The sequence below is a fragment of the Elephantulus edwardii genome, unplaced genomic scaffold (genome assembly GCF_000299155.1).
Source record: "Elephantulus edwardii isolate Elephantulus edwardi_28Jun2011 unplaced genomic scaffold, EleEdw1.0 scaffold00452, whole genome shotgun sequence".
NCBI classification, from domain to species: domain Eukaryota; kingdom Metazoa; phylum Chordata; class Mammalia; order Macroscelidea; family Macroscelididae; genus Elephantulus; species Elephantulus edwardii.
In genome coordinates, this window is record NW_006400202.1 from 731,349 (window position 1) to 741,800 (window position 10,452).

At 51.8% G+C, this 10,452-nt stretch overlaps 1 protein-coding gene across 2 annotated transcripts in view; it reads left to right on the forward strand.

The window, feature by feature from the left end:
- Positions 1–8,691, forward strand: part of CRHR2 (corticotropin releasing hormone receptor 2) — a 42,119-nt gene extending 33,428 nt beyond the window's left edge. The window contains exons 9-12 of one of the 2 annotated variants that reach the window (XM_006902793.1): positions 6,374–6,459; positions 6,639–6,774; positions 7,219–7,260; positions 8,547–8,691. In XM_006902793.1, the coding sequence (XP_006902855.1) occupies positions 6,374–6,459; positions 6,639–6,774; positions 7,219–7,260; positions 8,547–8,687 (405 nt within the window). In that variant the 3' untranslated portion in view covers positions 8,688–8,691. The remainder of the gene's footprint in view (positions 1–6,373; positions 6,460–6,638; positions 6,775–7,218; positions 7,261–8,546) is intronic. The other variant, XM_006902794.1, reaches the window with a different exon arrangement.
- The last annotated feature ends 1,761 nt before the right edge of the window (positions 8,692–10,452 follow it).

The window sequence follows — 10,452 nt, forward strand, 5'->3', positions numbered from 1 at the left end:
GGAAGGAAGGAAGGAAGGAAGGAAGGAAGGAAGGAAAGGCAGGACAGAGTGAGGTCACGGGCAGGTTTGTTGTTTGTTACTGTAGAGCTGGTGTCAGCTTATGGAGTCTCCGTGCACAAGAGACTGAAGCACTGCCCAGTCCAGCGTTATCTGCATGATCATTGGATACGTCAGCGTGCTGTTGCAACCACAGTGCATTCTGAGTTCCTCCAGCCTGAGGTCCTTACCTTCCTGCACTTTGTCAGATGGCATTCTGCTGTGGTCCATAGGGTTTTCATGGGCTAGATGTAGATTTCCAAACAGTTCTTTCTACTCTTTTTTAATCTGGAAGCTCCACTGACCTCTATCTGTCGTGGGTGACCCTGCTGGTATTTGAAATACCAGTGGCACAGCTTCTAGCATGCAAGCCACCAGAGGAGGAGAAACTGACAGACAGCAGTGAGCATTTCACTGAGGAGCAAGTGGGCCTCCATCTCACTGAGGCCCCACTGAGGAAACGTGTACAAGAGGCTCGGAATTGTGCCACTGGGGACTGCGAGCTGGGTTACTAGTGCACCCCTGCCATCCTCACCAGTGACGATTGCCTCAGGATAGCAAATGCCCACGTTTCCAGGCTCCTCAGGTTTCAGGCTGAGCAAACTCTCATTTTGAAGGGAAAAATTGTCAAGTCTTGCCCACAGATATAGGTGAAGAAAGGTGGTCCCAGGGGATGGACAGTGCATCAGCAGTATGTGGACCAGCAGGTATGTCTAGCCAAAGGCTGACTTCACTCCTTAATGGTACCTCCCAGCAACACCACAGCTGCCCTTTTCTCAAATACAGATGCCAGGGCCCTGTTGACCCTACTGAGAATCTGGGTGGCACTGAAATCTGCATTTATAACAAACACTGGGTCCTTGATGAGCATATTTTTTTCGGAGAACCTGATGTCCAGGTGTCCCAGGCCTGGATTTGCTGCCACACAGTGATGTATGTCATTTGAGCCCCGCACACAGTGGGCCTTGGGGCCTGGGCTTTATCGGACTAGAAAATGTCAACAGGAAAGGAAAAGTTGAGGCGTGCAGTGAAGGGCTGGTTTCCCAGAGGTTGTGGAACAGACTGGCCGCTGAACGTCTGGTGCAACCTGATTCCAGCTTGTGGAAGCTCCTTGGAGACGGGTGAGCAGGCTTCGCTGACCCCCGGATGGGATGGGCAGAGTATGTCACCAGAGTATGGCACTCGTGGACGAGTGAGAAGAAGGAGCTGAGATCTGTGGCAGCAGCTCGCTTAGTTCCTCAGCTTGCCCCAGCCCCGGAACAGGAGAGCAGAGACAGCCCAAGGGCCGAAAACTTTGTTCTCAGCCTGAGTTTAGAAAGAAAGGAGCCATGTCTGAAGAAGAAGAGATGAGCCAAGTTACCTGGTGCTTTTTCCTCCTTCTCTGCCTTCTGCAAATGTATGGACAGGGAAGGTCTAGGGGCAAGGACCCTGTGATTTAACAAACACTTTGACAAGAGTACAGGGAGATCTGGGGTGGCACACACTTTGGAGGCTAACCAGTGAGTGCGAATCTTCTTACTTCCCCTGTGAGGCCCACATGTTGTGTGAATTCATGGGCAGCAATGATTAGAGCCCCTTGAAGCCCAAGTTTCCCACCTGTAGCTTCAGAATGCCATTTCCTTCTTGGAGCTACAGTGAGGACTTGTTGATGCTGGTAGTGCGAACATTTGATGTACTTGGTTACTAACAAAATGTTGGAAGATTTTTAATCCACCCAGAGGAGCCTAGGAAGAAAGGCCTGGCAATCTGCGTGCAAAATCAGCCATCAAAAATCCTATTTTTGAGCAGAGCTGAACTCTGACATATGGGTTCACTGTGAATTAGAATCCGATCAACGGTAATTGGAGGTGGACTGTGGGCACTGTGCCCACCCACGCTGGGCCTCTGAGTCCAGCGATTCCCACCAACACTAAGTCCCAGGTCAGGATCCTGTCTGACAACACTAGTAATGCTGTCCTTCTGAGCTTAGATCTCCAATACCCGCTTACTGAATATCACATATCTCAGGGTCTGGGGGGGTATGAAGCTTCCATCATTTGGCCTACATTCCGTTAACTCCTGCGGGATTATCAGTACAGTATAGGGATTAGGAGAATGGATACTAGAACCAACTTCCTTAGTTCAAATCCCAACACAAACTGTTACTAAGTCTATGTCTGTGGCTAGATTATTTGGCCTGTTTGAACCTTAGTTTTATGCATCTGTAAACTAGGGCATTTTGGTGGCCTAGTGATAAAGAAGCTGACCTGAATACCCAAAGGCATGCGGTTTGAATCCACCAGCTGCTCTGTGGGAGACAGATAGGCAGTCTCCTCCCATGTGATTAACTGCCTCTGAAAACCTGCTCGAGGGACAGCTGTGGGTTGATTCTGACAACAAACAGCAAAACGGGGATCATGACTGTAACTGCTTCATAACATGTTGCTTGGGGAGTAGTTGTAAAACGCTTAGAAAAAGACCTGGACCCAATCGACATCAGCGAGCACTAAGCCTTCATTCACATCGTGATGTTGGCAAAGAATTTTGAATATGCGGTGGACTGCCAGAAAAAAACAGATAAATCTGTCTTGAAAGAAATGCAGTCAGAATATTCAAAGAAATGAGGATGGCAAGACATTGAGCATGTTTGGGACCAGCCCCTACTTTCTGTCTGATGAAGTAGAGAATCGGTGAAAACGAGACCTTCAACAAGAGGGACTGATGCAGTGGCTATGAGCCCGGCCGCAATGTGAGGCTAGGACGGGATGAGGCAGTGTCCCCTCCTTTAGTTCACAGGGGTTCCTATGAGTTGGAACTGACACCAACTCCCCTAATAACAACAGCATTATATTTGGAGGAGCTCCATGTGCCTATCCTGTGTAGGTGAAAGGGATTGTGATGTGGGAGGCGCTGTCAAGATCGCTGAGCTCCAGGCCCCAGCTCCCACCCCTGCAGGAGAACCTCATTACTGGACAGGCTTGTTCCCTGAAGAAGTAAAAGGTCAGCGGGTAACTGCCGCCAGCAGCTGAGTGCCGGGAGAGACTGCAGGCCAGTGCGAGCCTGCAGCCTCACTCATGCACCCCACACCTACTCCCCTGCAGGGTCCCTCAGCTCCCCACCTGAAGGCTGCCCTAAGAATATTCAGGCAGAGGGGGGCCCCCAGGGGCCTATTCTGGAAGGTGATCATATTGCTGTTGTGACTCCCACTTTGTCCCACCTCCTCCCTGCTGGGGACACCCCCTTCTCTTGGTGTCTTGATCGTCATCTTCCATCACATTGGCAGCCATCAGCCCTGTCCCCGCCTCATCTCAGGACTTCCTGCCTCTTGCTTTTTTCTGTGTAGAATGTTCTCCCTGACTTCTTTGCCAGCTCAAGCCCCCTGCACTTAGGCTTCAGCTCGTGTGATCTGTTGAGACCTTTCTGATCCGGTAGGAAAAATGCAGTGTTCCCTGCCTGTCTCTGTCATGCAGTGCTGCTATTACAGAAATACCACACGTGGGTTGCTTTAACAAACAAAGTTATTCTCGTACAGTTTAGGAGGCTAGAAGTCCAAGTTCAAGGTGCCAGCTCAAGGGACGAGCTTTCAATGCCTGTTCTGGAGGAAGGTCCTTGGGCATCTCCACGTGTCTTGGCCTTCTTGGGTATCAGGGAGTTTCCCAGGGCAGGAACCTGAATCCAAAGGACATACTCCACCACTCCAGGTCATTGTTTCTTAGTGACTCTGTAGTCCCATCTCTCTCTCTCTCTCTCTCTCGCTCTCTTTCTCTTTTTCTCCCCCTTTTAGGTCTTGTGAGATCAAAGATGTTCCAGGCCACACCCAGAAGGGATGTGATGGAATTCAGGGGTGTTGCATTTCACCCTTCACCCTTTCACAGCATCAGACCATGGGGAGGATATTGCATTGCTTCCATAGGGCCACACAATTCAATCCATGACAACCGCCCCACCTCAGGCTATAGGCATTCTATCTCGCCCATTCTCTGTCTCTTGCTAAGTGCAGAGCAAGTGGTTTCATGAATGAAAGAATATAGCTAAAACCCAAAGCAGACAAGAGAAGATGGGAGATAGAGAGTTTGGAGTGTTCTCTCTCTTAGTCTCTCTTTCTGTCTCTCTCTCTCTCTATCATTCTGTGTGTGTGTGTGTGTCTGTCTGTCTCTCAGTCTGTCTCTCTATCTGTGTGTGTGTGTGTGTCTGTCTCTCAGTCTGTCTCTCTATCTTTGTGTGTGTGTGTGTCTGTTTCTCTGTCTCTCTGGCTTTCTGTCTCTCTCTTTCTGTCAGTCTGTCTCTCTGTCAGTCTGTCTCTCTGTCAGTCTGTCTCTCTGTCTCTCTCTCTCTCTCTCTCTCTCTCTGTGCGGGCGTGGGTAAGAAGTTTGGTGGTTAAGAGGAGAATCCAAGAAAGGATAGTTCAGGCTGGCAAGATGGTCTGAGGCCCCCTGGGGGTGCGGAGTGAAGGAAGGTCCTGAGGTGGAGCTGGCGCAGGAGTGAGCTATTTACCAAGCTCAAAACAAAAGACTAGAGCTCCAGTCCAGGGGCACAGACCCTGGCTAAGATGGGCAAAGGCAGCATCATTGAATGTGTGAGAATGGGAGGAAGGCTTTATCTTGCAGACCGCCTATTCTGAGCCATGTCTAGGTAGTCTGTGCATCTGTCCCTGCCCTCTGCCTTGGCGCACAGACAAGAACCGTGCATCAGGAGGTACTCACTACCGCCTTGTTGGCTGGGTAGGTGTGTGGATGGATAGGAGGATGTTAAATAAAGGAGTGAGCGAGTGGGTGGGTTGATAGAAAAATGGGATAATGTTTTGGTGAGGGGTGGATGGATGAATGGCTAGATAGATGAAGGTGGGTAGATAATTGAATGAGTTGCTTGTGTAGTTGATGGATGATGCATGAGTAAGACTGAATGCAGGGAAGTGTAGCAGAAATGAGAATATATTTTTATTTCATCAGTCTCTTCTCCCAGAGAAGCTAGGAAGAATCATAAAAGGTCAAGTACCACTGTACCACTGGTATGAGAAAATGAGGATTGACTTATATGTTAAGGTGAACCTGTGATCTAAAGAAATATGCAAAGAACCCAGGAACCGGAAATTGATGAGCCTTAAGAGGAAGCAGGGGGCTCCAGGTCAGGAGTGGCCCTTCCGGAAGCCTGTCCACCCAGCTCTTGCCCCGGCCCACCAGGCTGTGTGCTGTATGATGAGAGCAGCGGGCTGTGGCTGAGGAAAAGGATGGGTGTTCCTCTGGTCCTAGGAGGATTAAGGAAGACTGTCAGTGCCTCTCTGTGTTATCCTGGAGCCTAGGACTGAGGAGATCACAGCCCAAGCATAAGAAGTGATGCATTCTCTAGACAAATGCTCAGGAAGGGTGTGCATTTGTGTGCATCGGAAACATACATGGGGGCACACACATGAGCCAGCAGGATCATATATGGGTGAACATCTATTCCCCACTGACCCTCAGCCACTTGCTTAAGGTTATGAGGCCCACACACCCTCTGCTTCCTGCCTGCGCACCCTTGGAGAGGGATGGAGAGAAATGAGCATGCATGCACGCCCCCACTAGTGCACACGCACACACACTAGTACATGCACACCAGTGCACACGCGTGCCCACTGGTACACGCACACAGGTACACACGTGCTCCCACCAGTGCACATGCAACACATATGCACATCGTCGAAGAGGAGTGCACTCACACTGCACATGGGGAACGCGTGCTCATGGAACCACAGCACTAAGTCTCACAGAAACCCCCATATCCAGGGGCAGGGAGAGAGGCTGGGGGGGGGGGTGCATTCTGAGGCTGAGGGAAGGCGCACAGTGAAGATAAATGAGGTCAGTCCTGGAGCCCTGGAGTCAGCCCAGCAGCCCGTTCGTCATCCTGGCCTCTGGGGTGTCTGCAAAGGCTCTGGAGTTTTCCTGGGTACAGGAGATGGGATGGCAGAGATTAATCACCTGCTATATAACTGAGTTATTAATCACTCCTGTGGCCTGACCTGCTCCTCAGGGCCCGGAACTGCAGGGAGATGGGGATCCTGGGGCAGTGACATGGGCTTGGACACAGCCCTGGGCCTGACGTTTGTACTGTCCTCAAGGGGCTTGGGGTTTCCTGAGGAAGAGGGGTGGGTCTTTGTGTCACTGTTCACTGTGTCTGGATGCCTCAGCTGACAGGGGACTTAACAAATGGGTGAGCACCTGTCCAGGGAGGGAGGAGCTGAGGCCTTGGGCCCCAAGGCTGGTGCTGGGTGGTGAGGGCGTGTGCATGGGATGCAAGTCCTCCCAGGGCTTCAGAGAGAGCAATGCCTTTCAGGAAAGCCTGAACTCCTGGTCCTTTTTACCTTTTGCTTCCTTGCCTCCAGATCAATTTTGTCTTTCTGTTCAACATCGTTCGAATCTTAATGACAAAATTACGAGCATCTACAACATCTGAGACGATCCAGTACAGGTGAATGGACTGGTGCCTTGACCTCAGGGGCAGAGGGGAGGAGGTCATCCGGGGCACCTCCCTGCCTCCAGGTGGGAGCTTCCTTGGGTTCCTTGAAGGCCCTACCCAGGTGACTCCCACCTGTGTAAGGCTCATCTGTAAGGTAGACTCAGACCTGAACCACCACCTGTCACCCCCAGGAAGGCGGTGAAGGCCACCCTGGTTCTCCTGCCACTTTTGGGCATCACCTACATGCTGTTCTTTGTCAACCCTGGGGAGGACGACCTGTCACAGATCGTGTTCATCCATTTCAACTCCTTCCTGCAGTCCTTTCAGGTGGGTGCACGACCAGCGGGCTGTGCGGTGTGGGCTGCCGGGAGCTCGTCCACCCTCACACGGATCTGGTGCACATGGGGGTCACTTGCATACACACTTAAATATAAGCACATGCACACAGCGTCTAGCCCTGAGCCCGGCACTCGGGAGTACCCCAACCATCCTGAACAGAAGCAGGCAGGCTCATCCCCATCAGCACCTCCTGCTGCTCCATCCCCTGGTCTGAGAAGCCTAGCCAGGTGTCCCTGGAGAGGAAGGACAGACTGCATGCCCAGAGACCCCTCACTGCCACCTCAATGTACCCTCAGTGTGGGGCGGGGTGCTGAGTGCTGACCATCAAGGATCCTGGACACTGCTTCCCCTGGCCATCCTGTTCCACACTCCACTGCTCCAGGCAGGACAGATCCCCAGGCAGGTCACTAACAGCTGCCCTTTCCTTCCTAGGGTTTCTTTGTGTCCGTCTTCTACTGCTTCTTCAATGGAGAGGTATGAGGCCAGGGCCCTCTGATTCCACTCCAGGGCAGCTCCCCTTCCCACCCAAACCTTCCCAGGTGCTGGGATATCCTGTTACATCCTGTAGGAGGGAGGGGGCAGGGGAAGCATCCCAGCTTCAGGGAGCCAGAACTCCTCCCCACAGGAGCTCAGTCAGGATAGAAGGTAAGCTGTGCCGGCCAAGATTTTGACAGCCCTACAGAGAGCTGGGTGTGTAGGGGTCCCAAAAGGCAAGTGGCAAAATGCCTCCCAGAGAGGGCACGATACAAGCTGTGCAGTCAAGCCTAAGAGGACTTGGGGAGCAGAGGAGACACGTGCACACCTCACTCTTAGGAAAGACAGATCCTAGCCAGTCCCTGGGGAGTGAGGCAGCAGACGAAGCTCATTCAGCTCACAAGGCACAGGATCCTGGTGTGGTGAGAGGCACACTTGAGCCAGTGGTGGATGAGGACGTAGCCTGCAGCCTTGGCTCTCAGACAGAGGTCCCACAGCCTCAGGATGAAGTGACTACAGCTGTCTCCACCTCCATTGGAGGAGGGAATAGCCTGTGGTCCTGGCTCTGCCCATGAAGCATCCTCAGAGCTTAAGTTCAGCAACAGAGATAGGCCCACAGGCTACAGGGCAGACTTGAAATTGCCCTTAAAACAAATAGAAAATGAATGTTTGTGGAGGGTTGACTCTGTTCGCACAATGTGTTGGGTTAGGTTGTGGGGACACAATTCATTTTCTAGAACAATGCTCCAATTTCAATAGAGGTAAGACCAAAGCAGTACTAGTTATAATGAGGCTTTAAAGTGTGAACTTTCCATGTAGGACAGTAAGTGCTGTGGGAAGGAAGGAGGGTCTATCAAGAAAGGCTTCCTGGAGAAGGTGAGGTCACAGAGGCAGAAGACGACAACATTTCAGAAAGGTGAAGGATTTAAGCTGCGAGGTGTGAGCAGGGACACACCTTTCCAGGGCAGGGGTCCTGAATGCAGCAAGGACTGAGTCATGAAGCTGGATCCTCAAGTCACCCTGTGGTAGCTGAGAGGAAACAGCAAGCCAAAAGAGAGAACACAATGCATCCAAAGGGAACTGGGCAGCTGGACAGTGAGGAACATAGGTGTGAGGTCAAACTTCTCCAGGAGAGGGACAGGGAAGGAAAGCTCCAGAGAAAGGCTTATGGGTTCAGGGACAAGATCTAGATTGGGACCAGCCAGCCCCTTCATGTGAGGGAACAGGGACACACACACCACCACCACCCGGGTTGGCCCGAGGCTCAATCTGCACATTCCCTACAGGTGCGCTCGGCCCTGAGAAAGAAGTGGCATCGCTGGCAGGACCACCATTCCCTGCGAGTCCCTGTGGCCCGGGCCATGTCCATCCCCACGTCGCCCACCCGGCTCAGCTTCCACAGCATCAAGCAGACAGCTGCAGTGTGACGCCCGCGCTCAGCTCCTGTCACTCATCGACTGCTAGCTTCCCGCCCTCCTGCCCTTGTCTAGTTCTCCTTGGGGCGCAGGCCCTGGCAGGGCAGGGAGGAGAGGGGAGAAACCATGCTCCCCAAACGTGGGTGGACGTGCAGGCTGTGCCACCAGGAGTCAGCCTGACCAGAAGTGCCCTGCAGGACAGAGCAGAGAGAAGAAGTCGCAGGGGCACCCCGAGGGTGGGAAGAGGCCTGCAGGCATGTGCCCTATGGGGGCTCACTGTAGACCCATTCACAGAGGAGGCAGCTGAGGCCTAGAAAGAGGAAAGAGCTGCCTAAGATGCAGGGTCAGCACTGGACTCTGTGCCCCATGCCACTCCATCGTGGGGTGGCTGCTCCCTGTCCTCGTCCTCCTTGCCCATGGGTGCCCTCTACAGCCGGGGTGGTACCAGCTTGAGTAAAGGACTTAATGAAGCAGCTTTAACCCAGGCCTCACTTGTTCCCCAGCCGCTGATGGGGCCGTCCTTCTACCCACTGTGGCCCAGTCATCTGTGCCTGAGGTCTCTGAGATGCTTGCTGGCTTCGAGGCTCTCCTCCTCTCCTAGGATGCCTCTTTTCAGCCCTGTCCACAGACTCGAGGGCTTAGGGAAGACGTGAGGAAGAGGTGCTGGGGAATAACAGAAGTCTTAGGGCAACCAGACACAGTGCAGGACAAAACGGGGAAGAAGAAAGTAGGGAAGGGATAGATAGAGTTGAGGTTCATCCTTGGTGATTGGAACCAGCCCCAACTCAGACTGGACTTTGACCCCCTTTTTCAGAATCACCTCTGCTCTCCATGAAATAATAAATCATGCCTCCTCAGAAATGGCCTTCTCTCAGGTCAGCCCAGCCAGGTGCCTAGCGTGGTCGAGGATGCTGGCTGGGTTGGCACTGTATGGCGCTGGACAGGAGGGCATCCATGCCCTTTCTCCCTGGGGCTTTGTCATTTGTCATGGTATGTGTCTCCCACCACAGCTGGTGTCCAGGTCTCCCCTTCTGACCCGAGGAAGGTTTGAATTCTTTGTGGTCGAAGAGCTTTAATCCCCTGTCTCTCATCATTTTCCCACACCAGTATCCTTCCAGCCCAATGCAGTTTAATGCAGCCTATGGGTGAAGTGTGCAGCAGATCATCCAGCACACCCAAGGGACTGTCCACCCAAGGCCAGGATTCTGCAATCTAGAGAACCCCAGAGCACCCACAAACGACGGGATGGACTTCCAGGTGTCCATCCACCCAGGAGGGCAGGCTGGAGTCTGGGGACAGGGGTGCATAGGGAGCCCACAGCCAGACTCACCAAGGACTTTTACTTTAAGTTTCCCCTCATCCACCCCTAAAAAAATAATTTTTGAAAAATCATGTATCTCATCTTGTATCTTTTTAAGCTGACATCTATGGGTGGGTTCCCCCCCCCCCTTATCATAAACTTTAAAACGTGTAAAGGACTAATTTTTGGCTTTTGGCAAATATTTACATTTTAAAATAAAACTGCCATAACATGTCAAATGGAATCTAAACACTGTAGTGGATTTAATACCCAACCTCACCTAGTAAAAAGCACATGCAGTTAGAGATTTACATGGTGTCCTTTCTCTGTGATCTTGAACATGCCATCCATTTCCTCTGTGGTTAAGTCTCTTTTATTTTTATTTTTTTTTAATTTTTTTTTTTGCTAACCACATCATACTTCTCTGCCACAAAATATATTTTAAAATGGAAATGTTTCATTTTCTGTGACTAAAGT